The 16,745-nt window shown below is 48.3% G+C and overlaps 2 protein-coding genes across 2 annotated transcripts in view; one reads left to right on the plus strand and one right to left on the minus strand.

The window, feature by feature from the left end:
* The window catches only part of Serpina4 (serpin family A member 4), a 147,735-nt gene that overhangs the window by 86,291 nt on the left and 44,699 nt on the right, over positions 1–16,745 (plus strand). The window lies entirely within an intron of this gene.
* Serpina12 (serpin family A member 12) lies at positions 5,546–15,322 on the minus strand. The gene is made up of 4 exons (XM_050151424.1): positions 14,689–15,322; positions 11,749–12,019; positions 7,080–7,227; positions 5,546–5,737 (listed from the first exon to the last, which is right to left on the minus strand). The coding sequence occupies exons 1-4, from the start codon at positions 15,320–15,322 to the stop codon at positions 5,546–5,548; spliced, it is 1,245 nt and encodes a 414-aa protein (XP_050007381.1).

A 16,745-nucleotide genomic window follows, 5' to 3' on the forward strand; every position in this document is an offset into this window, starting at 1 on the left:
TCTCTCTGTACGCTTTTCTGAGGATAGGGGCGGTTTCACAGCACGAGCCTGCAACCAGGTTCTTTGACTCCTAGGTAGGAGGGAGGGAAGGGGTGGGGTACAGAGTATGTGGCCACCAATACCTGTTTGTGTAACTCTCTTCTCTATGAGAGAAACACTGGCTGAGGGAATCTGTTAGCTAGAGACTGGAGGTCTCAGTGGAGTGCCGGTGGGCATCTGTGAGGGGGAGGGGCTGCTGCAGGGATTGAGACCTGAGCAGCAGCTGGACTCTAACATCACATTCTTACAGTCAGAGGACAATGTGTGAGAGTCCATTCTTCTGCCCTGTGGGTCTTGAGGATTGAACTCAGAGCCATCAGTTCTGATGCTAACTGCCTTTACCTGCTGAGTCATCTTGCCAGACCCAGTTTTATTTTTTAATATGAACAATTTTAAAGATAAAACTTATCTAAAAATACAGTTGGTTCAACTTAGGATGTTTTGAACTCTAAGAGGTGGCAAAAAAAATCTGTGAAATTCTAAACTTTGTTCTTTTTCCTAGACGCGTGGTCTCTGTCACGCCTCCCCATCACCTCTGCAATGAGAGGAAACAACCTCAAGCTACCGGGTGCTCTGCCAATGAGATTTCATGTATTTTGAGCCTGGGATGGGTGGGCTCATTGGTATGGTACAAAGAATGCCTGGAACACAGAGGCAAGTTCAGCCATAAGTGTGCGTGTAGGTCAGAGTCGAATGAAAGCTGGGGAACCAGGTGTGAATGGAGCACACGCGTCCTGGAGAACAAAAGTTGCCTTGGCTTTGCACCTTCTTGCAAAAGATGAGCACCGGCGTGGTGACCAGCAAGGCAGGGAGCTCTCATTGAGCCTGACTAGGACATTAGGAGTTGCAGGGGATTAAGGCCAAGTGGTAATCTCCTCCCAGACTGTGCCTGGGCAGGTCCCCCACTTCTGGTTTCGCTGTGTCTGGTACCTTGTCATCTTGGTTGATAATAGATGCTCAGTCGGTGCCTGCTGATTCAACGTATGCCTGGAAAAATGGCTATTATAGCGACAGGGGCGGGGGGCGGTCCTCTGATGCCAGCCGTGTGGCTGCACAAACGGAGACTGGGATCCAAGGCACAAGTCACACGGGGAGTGTCTGGAAAGAGCAGGGCAGAACACTGGAACTTCCCACTGGTGGCCCTCCCTGCCAACACATCAGCCTGCTATTCCTGGTGCATCCCATAAAAATGACTTCAGCCGGGGCAGGTGAAGTTATGGGCTGAGCTGGCACAGATAGGTAGCCAGAATCCTGTCCTGGTACCTGCATGTGCCTGAAGAGATGCCCAAAACCTGTGCCAAGTCTTCATGCACCCCGTGGAAGACATGCTGCATCACACCAAAGGGGACTCTTTCACTGGGATTCTGGTGTCAGGCATGTGTGCAGGCATCACACCACTATGTGGGCAGCACCCAGGGTCAGCCATGAAACAGACGTTGCAACATGGGATCAGTTAGCTCTTTAAGTAATAGGCAACCTCTGCTGGATCATGACCCCCTATACCACCACCACACCATACACCACCAACACTTCCAGTCAGCTATGCTTGCCTGCTCAGTTAAATGTCTTCCTTATTGCGTGCCTTGCTTATTTTCTGCCCCTCCAAATAGTTTAAAGTCTCCACAAGGGTGAAGATCTTTGCAGATTTTATTAGCTGATATAACTCAGGTTCCTAGAAGAATCCTTAATACAAGGTGGACAGATGGATGGTTGGGTCAGTGTAGAGATGATGACTAGGTAGATGATGGACAGGATGGAGGAATGGATAAGTACGTGTATGGATGGATTGGTCAATGGGCTGGGTAGGTGAATAGGTGGTTCAGTAGGATAGATAGGTTTGTGGGTGCAGGAATGGGTAGGTGGATAGATGGGTCAAAAGATGGATAGATAGATGGATCAATGAGAAGAATGGGTAGATGGTTAGGTGGGTAGATGGATAGGTGAATGGATGGATGAATGGAAGAAGATGGCTCAGTAGTGTAGATAGGCGGATGGATGGATGAATGGGTGGATGGATGGATGGACGGATGGACAGATGGTGGACAGATGGATGGATGGAAGGATGGATGGATGGGTGGGTGGATGGATGGATGGATGAATGAATGGATGGATAGATGGAAGGATGGATGGATGGATGGAAGGATGGATGGATGGATGGAAGGATGGGTGGGTGGGTGGATGGATGGATGGATGGATGGAAGGATGGATGGATGGGTCAGAGGATGAGTGATTGGGTAGATGGGTAGATGTATGGTAAGAAAATGAGTGGGTGGATGGATTGATGGACAAATGGAGAGTAAAGATGATCACGAGACTTCCATTTTATCCTAACTTTGTGGTTTTCTAGCTGTGTGTCCTTGGGCAGCTTGTGTGGTTTTCTTAAGCTTGAGTTTCCTTATCAGCAACATGGAACGGTTTCGCCATGGCGGTTGATAAGTCTGAGGACCAATGAGCACACCCCTGTAGTGTAGGCTTCAAGAACTGACTAAGAGGTGTTGGTTCCGTCAAAGTCAAACCCACGGATTCACTTGCTAGTTCATTCACGAGGTCAGTCAGTGCACAACCGGGTGGGCTGGGAAACTCTTGAGAGGGAGGTGCTGGCTTTTCCTGGAAAGATGAGTCAGGCTCTGAAAGGCAGTGGAGCAAGCAGCACCCGGGCTGGGTGGGATGACTTGGGTAGGCACGGGAGGTACAGATGCGGATGCTGCACAGAAGCAGGCAGGCCACTTCACAAAGAACGGACTTGCCATGCGTAGCGCAGGCCTTCCGCCCCAGAGAACAGGGGAGACTGGGTGCCCACCAGTTCTCTGCAAACGGGTGTCTGTGTGGCAGTCCCATCTCAACACCACGTACCGAGCACACACTGTGCAACCTGTACTAGCCTGGCACTTAGATGCAGACATGTAGCCAGAGGGTCACCTTCGGGCACAAGTTTGCTAGCATTGCTTCCCTCTCTGGGAAACAAGGTCCCCATCTACTGGTTGCCCCTCATTGCCCAGCCCCCCTGCCTTACTTTGTTGCTCTAGCTACTTGGGTGTATTTTTCGTTCCTCACCCATGCAGGACCTTTTCACACGCTGCTCTGACACCCCAGTGGCTCCCTCTTCTCCCGCCCTCACTTCTTCCTTTTCAGAAAAAAATTTAAACTCATGATTTTTATAGTGACGAGCAAATGAGGCTGTGAAGGCAAGAAATCATATTGAAAAATATTTACAATATTTAAGATAGGCAGTAATTACTTTTAAAAGTTAGACTTTATGTCCAGTTTCTGCTTGGAAGACTAACTGAGATCATGTCTCTTATTAACTATGCTGGAAAATTATTGTAGTTTTAATTTCTTTTCTTTGATTTTCAAAATAGTATTGGAGTACCCAGGGCCTCACACTTGCTCGGTAAGCACTAGTCCACTGAGCTACATACTAGCCCCAGAATGGGAATTAGTAATTATTGCTGTGGTGGTCTCCAAATGTCCTATTCCCTGGGAAGCCTTTCCGGGGTTCCCGAATAGGATCAGACTCTCCTGTCATGCTCTCTTCTGTACCCCAGTCAGCCTTTCTTACGGCTAGTGGGAACTGCCCACATGAACTGAAAGTTGAGTGACAACGTAGATACGAGTGTGGCTATTTTCCCTGACTGGACAGTAACGCTGTGTGGCTAGGAGCCAGGCCTATGTGCCTCAGCCACCAGCCCACAGTGTGCAGCCCTGAGACACCTTAGGTAGCACTGATTGATTGCAGCTCACACGGAAGAAGGGGACACTCAGACCCACCAGCCCCTGCCGAGCGAGGAAGGGAGCGATCTCCTGGGAGAGAGGCTGTGTGGGTGAAACCGAGACAGGGGGCAAAAGCCCAGGAAGAGGAGATAATGAACTGGGCACTGTCCGGTGAGTAGGAGCTTTAGAGAATGAGAGGGACTCAAGGAGAAGGAGGACGGCATTCCCATGGGGGTGTGGAGGTAGATATTTAGAGATCATCTCATCAGGAAACCTCTGGCCACGTCGGAGGCTGGAGGAGAGGACAGAAGACAGAAGAGGGCAACCCCGGGTCTCACTGTAGAATTCCACGGGACTCTTCGTCAACCTGGTCCCTGGAGGCACCTGTCATTATTTCTCCCAGAACTGACCTTGGCTCCAGCCAGGCCACCCAAAGTCACAGGGGCTAAACTTCCACGCCATTTTGTAGTGAAGTGCTCGTGGAGGCCTTAGCCTCTGGTCCGCTGGCTTCTCTCAGCCCCCACCCCCACCCAGAGGAGCTGCCGACTCTGTAACTTTCCGTTCATAGCCTTCAGTCTTCCTCGGATCTCTCCACAGGCCTGGCCTGTGAGGAGCCCCAGGGCGCAGGGTGGAGGAGAGGTGCTTGCTGGCCTCTCTTTGACTAGAGCAGAGATGGAGAAGGGTTGAGAGCTTCCTACCACAAACTCCAAGGCTTACGTTAGCACCACCCGAAGCTACCTCGCCTCTCCGAGCTTCATTTCCTCCACGGATTTGCTCTTTCTGGCTGCCCATTGGGCTTTAGTGACCAAAACAAGAAGGGCCAAGTGTTCAGAAAATGGCTAGTCAAGAAGTGGCAATTGCTGCCTCATTGATTGTACCTAGCCAGTCTAAATGTCCCTCACCCAACACAGCAGTAGCAGGCCATTATAGCCAGGAGAACAGGCTCGTTCTCTGTCCAACCTATCATTGGCTTAGCCCTTGGTGCCCCCTAGTGGCCACAAGCAGATCCCTCAGGGCAAGTTCAATAGTAGAATCTGCTTTTGGTCATAGCCCCAAGGAGCTCCAGACTCCTTCCTCTTGCACCTGAAAGATATCAGTCAACAAAGCAGGCGGTGATTCCCAGTTTCTCCCGAAGGCAATCTTCTCCTCATGCGGAACAAGGGGTGAGCTGCTTCCACTGTGCTCCCGGAGGCCTGGCTGGGCTGGCAACCCCACCTGGACACCCTGGGAGGAGGGTGATGTGGTACATATGCCAGAGTTCCCAGCCTGGGACTCGCAACAGAGAATGAACCCTGCTAGGGATTGGTACTGATTTTCTCAAAGTCTTACCAAGGAACAGTGTAATCCTCACTTCAAAAGGCTGAAGTGGAGGCTCCCAGACATGTGGCTTCCCTAGTGACGCCTCTTTCTCAGGTGTGAGTCCAACATTCTCGCTCAGCTCAAACTCTTTACTCTCTGTGGCCCCCACTTTCCGAGTATCTACCTGACAGCTAGCGGATGTGTCTGGGGAGGTGGAGTTTATTAAATCACAGATGCTCCCTGTCTGCTGCAGTGATGGAGGTGGGAGTAGGGATTGCGTTTAGTCCAGCAATGTTGATGGCTAGGGAAGGGACTAAGGTGGACACAGAGTTCAAAGCCCTGAGAGCCAGAGAGGCTGCTGGTTCAGGTAGCAGTGGAACACTGTGATTCTGGAGGATTGGGTTAGAATGCACCCATGGCCTCCTCCTGTCACACAGGTGAAATGCTTCCAACCCTAGGAGACGGGTGAGGTCTGAAGTCAACAGAGAATCCCCCTTTATTTTTCAGTAGGATCATTAATCCTTGCCAAGAAGATCATGGAAGGCAGGGACTTCTCATAAACCATCACCAGGAAGGGACTGTCAAGCTTGATCCTTTGTGGGGTCTCCATGGGCAGTGTCTGGGCTCCGGAGCCTGCAGCCCCTTCCATTCCCTTCTCATCCATCTTCAGCTCAGCCTTGTGCACAGCCTGTGGAACCAAGAGATGGTCAGTAGCCGTCGAGCCTCTGGGGGCTATAGTGGGCAAAGTTGGGAAGCCCAGAGAAGGAGCGTAGTCAACTGGATGTTGTTGCCATGGAAGCGAGGGAAGGGGGGAGATGCAATGGGGCTTGCTGCTTTCCTTGAATTTCGGGAGCTCACCAACAGTGAGTGAGGAGGCAGAAATGGCTGTGAAATCATATCTCCACTTGTGTGATCCTACTCAGAGGGCAGGATTCTCCCACGATCCCCTGCCACAGCTCCCTCCTAGAATGACTTGTCCCCTCCCTTTACTACACTTAGCACCTGCCTATTCCCGGGCCTGGACCTCCTACACTGGCCACACCCCTCCCTCAGATGGGCACTCCCCATAAGTAGCCATGTGGATGAGAAATATCCTCATAGGCTCATGCATTTGAACACTCGGTTCCCCAGTTGATGGCACTGTTTGGAGAAGTTCACCAAGTGTAACCTTGCTAGAGGCCACTTGGGATGAATTTTGAGGGTTTAGAGTCTCACTCCACTTCCTGTTCTCATCCTGTACTTCCTGTATGTAGATGAAGTGTGGTGGACTAGCTTCTGCTCTGGCTGCCTGCTATCACACCTCCCCTCTTAAGGTCTGTCGCTCTGGAATCACAGACCATAATAAACTCCTCTGTTAGTTGCCTTTGGCCATGGGGCTTTATCACAGCAGCAGAAATGTTAGTAATACACCCCGTTTTCCTGTTTCTGACATCTTGCTCTTCTATGTCATTTTAAGCCCCAAACTGGGTTGCTAATATATAAAATATCTAGTTAAATTTTCATTCATGACAAGCAATGGTTATGTTCAAGTATGAATATGCTCCCATGCATTATTCTGGACATACTTATGCTACAAAACAGTGATGCATTACATCTCTGAAATTCAAATTTAACTGAGAGCGCTTACAGTGTGTCTGTTAAGTCTGAAGACCCCTTCTACATGGTAACCTTTTCCTGTCCTGGTAAGCAGATTGTGACCTTGCCGCAGACCATGGCCAATGCCTGTCTGTCTCTATGGTGCACTTTCCTCCATCCCTGAAGCCTGTGAAAGCTTAGCGAGCAGGGTCAGGTCAGCCTCAAACTGGTTATGGATCTAATAAATATCCCAGCACATGATCACTATGCAGAGCATTAAATCAACTTCCAGTATAGAATGCATGATTGCCTATTCTAGTTTTAGAGACTGGAATCAGAGACTGAGGGGTGGTTTGCCGGGGATCACAGGGCTGTCTGCCCTGAGGGTGGCTCTGGTCAAGGCTGCCTGAAGACCCCTGTGTGGGAGGGGACAGTAGTGTAGCCAGGTGGCTTACCTCTCCCACTTTCAGGCTGCGATGAGATGAGATCCTTGTGAGGTCACCATGCTCCTCAAAGATTTTGCTGATGCCCAGGCGGGAGAGAACCTTCTTCATGTTGTATGTAGAAGAGATATGGAGCTTGGGCACCCACAGATCTACCACTCTGTGGGGTAGAGGAGGACAAGGGTAAACAGAAGGACTCTGTGATCATTCAGGGTAGGTTCCAAGAGAAGATGGTCAAGGAGACCTTTACCCTCTCAGCATTGAGGCTCACTGGTCTTTCTGTCCTTGGAATGAGAAAGGCTCTACTCTGGGACTGGACATCTCACACTCGCTGACTATATCCTGCTTCCTTCCCAGCCTGCTCCTGCCCAAACACCCATCCACTGGAAACATCCCCAGGCTCCTGCCCCATGCTCATGACCTCTCTGTAGGACACCTGCCAGCGCTGCAGCCTGAGTCAGTTTAGACCTCTAGCTGTGGGTAGAGGAGCAAAGCCTAACACCTGGAGCCAGTCAGAGCTGAGTTCAAGCCCACTCTGCTTCTAGAGGCCCCATAACTGGGGCAAAGGATCTTGGTCTTCTGAGCCATTCACATGAGGAGGACTGCACCTGCCTTGGAGGAGGACTTCTCCACCTTTACTTCTGGCTTGTACAGAATCCCAGTGTCTGTAACCAGATACTGTTCATAGGCCTGATAATCTCCAAATCTGCCTTTCTGCTTTCTTATTTGTTCAACAAATAGTGTTTAAGCACCTACTATATAAAGCCCTTGTCCTTGCCCTGTGTTCCAGCAGGGAAGATGGAGAATGAAATCAACACTAAGGAAAGCATATTGTGGGCATTCACAAATACTGGTAGTGTGTAAAGAAGCAGTAAATATGAAGGAAAAAGAAAACAGATCAACTTGTGGGAATCAAATAAGAGGGTTGAGCCAACCCTGAAATGGAGTTGGGCCAGCTGGATTTTCTCCCTGAATCAGTAGGGAGCCATGGCAGAATTTGAGCAGAATAGTCTTAAGATTTGAAAGGATGACTCTGCTGTTCTGCTTAGAATAATACTCTCTTGGTTTTTGATGCTGGGGACAGGCATGGTTGCCAGATAATAGACCAGAGCCTCAGAGATGGAGGGAAGAGGTCAAGTCCCAATGGGCTCCAATGTGAGGCAATGGAGCTTCCTAAGGCATGCAGAAGTAGTTGGGAGAAACTGGTCAAGCATTACCCAATGGGTCAAGTTTGAGTTAATGGAGGGTAGAGCTGCTTGGGAGACAGGTGGACCTGAGCAGATGCAGGGATGCTTTCTGAGGCTAAGATTCCCTGCAGATGTCCAGGGGCATTCAGGGTAAGTCATAAGGGAAAGGGCTCTGGCCATTGTGGGGAAGGGAATTGGGGCTGAGGATAAGAATCTTTTTCTGGTTGACAAAGTGTTAATGTGCCTGTGGCAGTCAGCAGGGGTAAATCTAGAAGGCAAAGAGCTTGAAGACTGAGCCCTGTGGCACCATGCTCCAGCTCTAAAGTAGGGATGGAGGAGGGGAGTCAGCAAAGGAGAGTGGCCAGCAGAGCTGTGTCTCACCAGGGTGCCCTGGGAGGAGAGGGTATGGCTGGCTAGTGGGAAAACAAACACCCAGGTGCTGACTCTGCAACATGCTCCCCCTTAGTCACCCTGGTCCCTGAGAAGAGGAGAGTGCAAAGGCTTGGTCAAGTGAGTCTAAGGAGGGGTAGGAGGCAGGGCATAGAGTGAGTGCTTCAGGACACTCATGGTAGAGGGAACCAAAGGCCTTGAGTAGTGAGCGGAGTCCCTGGGAAGGGTTAATAACATCAGGTTAATTTCTCTCAGGCCAGCACAAGGGATAGGCCCACCAGCATGAGGGGACAGATGACATATGCCTCACATTTGCTGTGGAGAAGCCAAGACTGTGTGCGGTCAGTTAATCTAGCCCCCAGGAGGCTGACTGAATGGCAGGAAGTGTAATAGCATCCTTTTGGCCAATGATAATGAGGCCAAAGAAAGCACAGCTGGTGTCAGGAAGCAAAAGCAAAGCTCTAGAATGATGTTCCTGAGTAGTGAAAGGACACAGCATCTGTGTACAAATACGGAGACTGTAAAAATATGGCAAGACTTCCGTGCTTGTCAGTGACAAGGCAGAAAACACAGGACAATCAATCCATGAACCAATAAAGAAACTGGGGAACTTACATATGCACAGTGGAGGTATATATGCACAGAGGAGGTATATATGTACAGTGGAGTCATATATGCACAGTGGACTATATATGCGCAGTGGGTGTATATATGCACAGTGGGGTTATATATGCACAGTGGAGGTATATATGCACAGTGGGGTTATATATGCACAGTTGGGTTATATATGCACAGTGGAGGTATATATGCACAGTGGACACATATATGCACAGTGGAGGTATATATGTACAGCTGCTATGCTGTGAGAATGAAAGCATCACATTTGCAAGAAAATGGTTGCGGCTGGAGGTCACGTTAAGTGAAAGAAGCCAGACTCAGAAAGACCCATATCTAAACCTGTCTAAACCAAGTATGTGTTGCATGCCTGCCATCCCAGCACTCAGAAAGCAGAGGCAGGAGGAGTGTAAGTTCAAGGTCATCCTTGGATACTGGGCTAGCCTGGGTTACATGAGACCCTGCAGCAATGAACTGAAAAAGAAAAGGGAGGAAAAAATTCACATATTAAATGTTTGCTCTTGTATGTGGAATTTAGAGTTAAATATTATCATGTATATACATATATGTGTATGCATATATTTGTGACATGGAAGAAGAAAATCAAGATGAACTGAGTTCAAGAGAACAGAAAAGGGAGTAAGAGAGAGTAGTAACAGGGGAAGGGAAAACAAAATAGCAAGTTTTTTCTCAAATACAGAATCTAGACTTGCACACATATGCACACTCTTAATGCATGTGTGACATGATACCAGAAAGGGTACTATTTGGGGAGAGAAGGAGGGGGCCAGTGCACACATATGTATGTACACACAGATTCATGTATATATATGTATATATACACATAGATTTGTATGTATGTGTATATATACATATATATGTATATATATATATGAAAATACCATCATGAAACCCATTTTATTGAATTCAAAAATTAATTTAAAATTTTTACAATTAAAATATGGAGAAGCAATATTTTGGATCAAACTTAAAAAATAACTATCTCCAATATCATTCACTTTCTATATAGAATTTATGAATAAGAATTTTAAACTTGAAAAAACATCGAACCTCAGGCTGCTGAAAATGGATGGTCTTAAATCCATTCATATAGTGAGGCAGGGAACTGAGGGCATGCACAGACCGTGAAGCTAATGGATAGGAAGGTAGAGGACCCCTGACATTAACTGATGGGAAGGTGGCAAGCTCTTCACGCTAACTGATGGGAAGGCAGTGGACCCTTGATGGTAACTGATAGGAAGATAGAGGACTCTTGATGCTAACTGATAGAAAGGTAGTAGTGGATCCTTGATGATAACTGATAAGAAGATAGTGGACATTTGATGCTAAGTTATGGGAAGGTAATAGTGGACCCTTGACAGTAACTGGTAGGAAGGTAGTGGACCCTTGGCGCTAACTGATAGGAGGGTAGTGGACATTTGATGCTAACTGATAGGAAGGTAGTGGACCCTTGATGCTAACTGATGAGAAGGTAGTGGACCTTTGGCGCTAACTGATGGGAAGGTAGCTATTTTAAAATCCCAGAAGCTTCTGCCTCTCAAAGAGGAAAACCTAAGCTTTTGCTCTGGAACTCTGGGCATCAGGCTTTAAACTATGTGAAGAATGACTCAGTGTGCAAGCCAGGCTGGAGGACTTGGTGCCTGAATTCCAAATATGTTCAACACTCTTTGAAATCAGGAGTGTTGGTGGGAGGGGTTAGGCATGCATGTGCTGAAGTGATTCTTTCTCTTAGAAAAGGGTGTAACCCTTCAGCCTCTTCTAGATCTTCCATGGTAGTAAGGAGCTTCAATGATCAGCCAGTTTCCTCCTTCTCTACCTTCTCCTCCATCTCCTCTTTATCCTCCTCCTCCATTTTCCAATAAAGGAAGATGAATATTTCTGGGCTTGACTCCCTGTCTGTACATCAAAATAACTTCATGACTACTTGCTAGTTCAAATGTGCCTGGAAAGTATGGATGCTGGCCCATTGTGTGTGTCCTGGTGAAATAAAATGTTCCCTTTAGCAGATGTGGACAAGTCCACCACCCTGAAAAGAGATGGGAGTCTCTGATAGAAGAGACGGACATTACTGGCGGTGGCTACTCCAGGCCCCGAAGGGGCTGGGACATAGATGCATCTCTGCTGAGAGGGTCCCCTTGTTATCACATGTGTCCATCCTTTGTGTAAGATCCCATCACTCCTCTTCCCTAGTTCAGCCTTGCAGCTGAACTTTAAACACCACGCCCTGTGTGAAACGCTCCCTGACTGCCGCCCTCCAGCAAGACTCTTTCCCACACTCCCCCAGCTTCAGTTCCTCAACTTTGAAGAGCCAGTGTCTCGCCAACTCCTGGATTTAGTCCCAGCCTCCTGCACATGTTAAGAGAGCCCCACTGAGGGCCTGGCCGTGCACTAAGGAAAGAAGAAACGAAGCGAGTGGGAAAGAAGAGAGGAAGAAGCAAGAATCTCTGTGGACCAGGCTCAGACTTTACCTTTTTGCGAGCAGGCTTTTCCATTTGGCAAAAATGTCTGCCTGCAAGCTCTTCTCTAGTATCTTCATTTTGCCATTGTCGGGAAGGACGAAAGTGGCCGTGATGTTTCCTCGGTAGGGTATTTCCAGGATGGTGCTGGAGAGCTGACTGTCGTAGGCTACATCGTACAAGCCCCTTCGGAACATCATGGGTACCTTCACAGTCTTGTCTTTGTCTACGAAGAACTCTTCCTTTTTGGTTTCTTTTGGATCAAATTCATACTGCCACCTGGCTTAGAATCGAGGACAGGCAAAATGACACAAGTGTACAGAAGAAAAGGAGAGGACCAGACCCAACTGATCCCTGGCCACCATCCATGTGGGTTCAGAGGGAAGTGCTGGGATGTCAGGGAGGGGTTCCTGAAGTCCTTCCGCAAGCCTGGAAGACCTCTATAGGATGGACACAGGCCAAGGGACCCAATTGAAAGAGTGTGGACTAAAGTTACAGAGCTGTGAGGGGCACAGCACATTACTCTAAATCCAGGCACCCCTGAGGCTGAGACAGCCATAGCTTGTATCTTAACAGAGCCTGGATGGCAGTTCTGGGGTTATTTGGTTTCCTGAAAGTGAAAATGCTTAAGTCAGTGTTCTGAAGCTAGTCTTCTAGGGGTGTGGTGAGAAAGCCACGGGCCAGTGTGCTATGGGGCTCTGCTGCAGATCTCTGCCTGTACCCTTCCTCTGCATCTGTCCAGTTATTGTGTGTGTGTGTGCACGTGTGTGCATGCGTGTGTGGGGGTGTATTTGTGCATGGGTGTGCATGTGCATGTGTGTGTGCATGCATTTAAGTGTGTGTGTATGTGCACGTGCATGCATGTGCGCATGCGTGTGTGTGTATGTGTGTGGGTGTGTATGTGTAGAGGTTTGAGGTTAAAGCTGTGTGTTCTCCTCTGTTGTTCTCTGAATTATTTTTCAGTCAGAACTTACTGAGCCAGAAGTTCACTGATTGGCTAGACTGGCCAGAGAGCTCTTGTCTCTGTTTCTCTACCAACTTGCCTGGATTTTTTATTATTTATTTATTGGTTTTTCAAAACAGGATTTCTCTGTAGCTTTGGAGCCTGTCCTGTGTTGTAACTAGCCCTTGTAGACCATGCTGGCCTTGAGCTCATAGAGATCCGCCTGCCTCTGCCTCCCAAGTGCTGGGATTAAAGGTGTGCGCTACCAATGCCTGGCCTGGATTTTAATATATATGCTGGGAACTGAACTCAGGCCCTCATACTTGCAAAACAGGGCATTTCTGCACTGAAGACATCTCCTCAGGATCCCTCTACTTTATCTAGAGCGTGCCATGACATTGCATGTAAATGCACAGCTGTATCATTCCAAAACTGCTCTTCTCAGAGCTTTGAGGGTCAGTTCCCTCAGTCCTAATCCAGGCTTCACAGCTCTGAAAGGATGACCTTGAACAGTTGCCTTGATTTCCCTAGACTTGAGTCCTTAGCTCACAGAGCAAGGATATTGACAGGCAGGACAAAGGACTTCTTGGCGACTTGGCAGGACAAGGCAGCGGAGCTGCTGTGACACTGAGTGTTGGGTGGACACTCCTCCCAGCGCTGCTGTCCCACTGCTGCCCCTAGTGGTGACCTGGAGCTATCCCAAACTCTCCTTAGCCCTGTCTGGTTTGGGAAGACTGGCTTCAGGCGGCCATGGACACTTCTCTTTCCCTCATTAGACATCCGTCTCCAGTAGAATGTGGGGCCATATCTGGGACCAAGTTGTCGAGCCAAGTGATGACCTTGTCTGGGCTGAGCAGTGTTAGCCTCTGATTTTCTTTTCTTTTTTCTTTATTTTTCTACGTTTGTAAACCCTGTGTGTGTGTGTGTGTGTGTGTGTGTGTGTGTGTGTGTGTTATGTGAGTTTAGATATTGGAGAACATTCTTCCATCTTCTCTTTTCAGCCTTTCCCTTACACTTAATGAATCTCTGAAGACTGATGATGGGATGAGGGTATCAAACAAAATGGCCATCGCCACCACTGCCATCGCCACCACTGCCATCGCCACTGTCATCACCACCACTGTCATCACCACTGCCATTGCCACCACTGTCATCACCACTGCCATCGCCACCACTGCCATCACCACTGTCATCACCACCACTGCCATCGCCACCACTGCCATCACCACTGTCATCGCCACCACTGCCATCACCACCACTGCCATCACCACTGTCATTGCCACCACTGCCATCACCACCACAGCCATCATTACCATTGCCATCACCACTGCCATCACCACCACCACCATTGCCATCACCACCACTGCCATCACCATCACCACCACTGCCATCACCACCACTGCCATCACCATCACCACCACTGCCATCACCACCGCCACCATTGCCATCACCACCACTGCCATCACCACCACGGCCATCACTCTGTCCCCACAGTGACTTCTCATTGTGGAGCAGAGTGCATAGCTCTAGGCCCTAGAGAAATGGATTCCAGTTCTGAATGACTAGTTTTGGGAGTTGGAGTAAATAACCCCCCCTCTCTGTGTATGCCTGTGTGTCTGCCTCCAGTTTTCACTTTTCTCTTTCATCTAAGAAGCAGAGACCCCAGCTTCTAAATCAAAACATGTGAGGACAACCAGTCACAATGAAAACATACACCACACACACACACACACACACACACACACACACAGAGAGAGAGAGAGAGAGAGAGAGAGAGAGAGAGAGAGAGAGTAATCTAGACTACAAAGCTCACTTCCCCATCATTTCTGCTCTGAATTTTAATAACTCCTCAGTGGGTTATGTATCTTGGTGCTCACTTTAGGGTTAGAACAGGCAGAGTCTTGGCTTGTTACTGACACCGGGATCCAGACTCACAGAGTGAGCAAAGGATGGGATCAAGCTTCTAACCCAAGTCCCCCTACACACCCTTAACATCAGCCAAGCCTTACCTCGAAAGTAAATATAGTTTGCAAGAAGCATCACCGTGCCTGGGTCTATGCTTTTGATCAGGTTGTTGATGATGTTGTGGGTTTTCCGACTGATGTAGCTGTTGATTTCCCTCTGAGTAGAGTCCAAGTCCTGGAAGCTAGTGAGCACCATGTCCGCATCATACACAGTCTTAGCCAGTCTCAGGAACCTCTTCTGGGGCTTCAGCTTCTGGTCCATAAACAGGGCATTGCCCAGGTCTATCTTTACGTCCTGTGTCTCTCTGTTGAGCTTGTGGAGGAGGTAGTGGAAACCCAAGTGCATGTCCTTTTCGGACATCTCCTGCAAGTGGAAGCCCTCCCTGATTTCCTCCAGTGTGGAATTTTGGGCCCCTAGAGTCAGCATGGAGAAGGCAGTAGACATGCTCAAGGGAGAGAAGAAGATGTTCTGTTGAGGGCTCTTGGCAGCCAGTTTCTGGAGTAGCTGGAATCCAAATTCCATGTTGTGCCGACCAAGTTTTCGGGCATCTTTCTTGCCCCTCCACTCCTGGACCCTAACTGGAGACCTATAGGTATCTGGAGTATCTCTGTCCTGCAGGAGCCCTTTCACAACAAGAAGACCTGCCAGAAACAGGCCCAGGCCCAGCATGAGGTTCATTGTCCTTGGAGATTATCCTGTTGGGCAATAGGGCTGAGGTTAACATGAGAAGACAACCCCATGGCTCCTGTCTTAGCCACCAAAACCAGTGGGAGAAGACAGTGACTGTGGAGTGCTGAACACCATTGTGAGTGCTTTGAGAGTCTTGATATCTAATCTTTGTCATCTTCCCAGAGACTAGAAATTATTGTCCCCATGTCCTAAGTGAGAGGCCTGAGTATAGATCACCATTCTCAATTAATTTTTTTGTATTTATTTACTTATCGTTCTGAGCACACTCACACATGTACACACACTGCATAACACATATTTGACTATCAAAGGACAGTTTGCAGAAGCTGGTTTCCTCTTTCCATCATGCAGCTCAAAGCTAAGTCATCAGGCTTGATAAGCAGTGCTTTTACTGGCTAAGCTATCTTGCTAGCCCGCCACTCTTGTTTTTCAGCCCTTCTCTCTTATCTGTGTGTGTATGAATATATACATGATGTACATGACCATGAAGACAGGTGTGTGTGTGTTTATGTATGTGTGTGTGTGTGTGTGTGAGAGAGAGAGAGAGAGAGAGAGAGAGAGAGAGAGAGAGAGAGAGAGAGAAGAGCAAGAGAGAGAATTCATGTGTCTGAGTGTAGGCACGTGTGTCCCATGGTAGATATGCGACAACCTTGGGTGTCAGTCCTTACTCTCCATCAAGATCTCTTGTTGCTCACTGCTACCCAGGCTAAACTAATTGGCCTAGGAGCTTCTGGGGATTCTCCCATCTCTGCCGGGCATTTTGCTATAGGAGCACTAAGATCAAAGATACTTGTTACTGTTCCTGTCTTTATGTGGTTTACCCATGGAGCCATCTTCCCAGCCCCTCCTTTATCTTAAGATAGCAATGTCTCGGAATCCTTCAGGACACTCTACTCTCCACAATGACAGTACACTGGAGTGTGGACTTCTGACAGAGAAAATACCAGCACAACACTTCATCCTTTTGCTACAACTGGTTCATGAGTAAGAGTGGGACTTGACTCAAGTCAGCCAGTGACTTTCCTGGGGGACACAGAGTCCCCTTAAAAGCGATTGGTTTAATGACATAGACCAAACCCGAATCTGGCCATGTCTCCCACAGTTAGATGGAGAGAAGAGAGATATTGATGAAAAAGAAATGAGAGGCACATCTAATGACATCTTGAAACCCTGAATCAATCTGATACTGATTTGCCTCCATTTTTTTTTGCAAACCAAGACAATAGGTTTCCATTTGGGGATTGGCTGGTTTGAGCTGGCTTTGGTTTACTTGACTAACTCTCAGAAATCAAGCTCTCTGTAGATGACCCCAAGACCTTTAGGAAATGAGGGCCCTCTAGAGAAGAACCTAGGTCTTCAGCAAACCCTCCCTTTATCATTCCCAGGTAGGGTCAACGGGAATAAGAGCTAA

Source organism: Alexandromys fortis, unplaced genomic scaffold, assembly GCF_014885135.2.
Source record: "Alexandromys fortis isolate MF-2015 unplaced genomic scaffold, M_Fortis_MF-2015_v1.1 scaffold_63, whole genome shotgun sequence".
NCBI lineage: Eukaryota > Metazoa > Chordata > Mammalia > Rodentia > Cricetidae > Alexandromys > Alexandromys fortis.

Coding starts and splice junctions, on each gene's coding strand:
- Serpina12 (XM_050151424.1), bottom strand. CDS start 15,322: ATGAACCTCATGCTGGGCCTGGGCCTGTTTCTGGCAGGTCTTCTTGTT. Junction 7,228..11,748: donor AAAAGCCTGCTCGCAAAAAG/GTAAAGTCTGAG, acceptor TCTACCCCACAG/AGTGGTAGATCTGTGGGTGC. Junction 5,738..7,079: donor GCAGCCTGAAAGTGGGAGAG/GTAAGCCACCTG, acceptor TTGGTTCCACAG/GCTGTGCACAAGGCTGAGCT.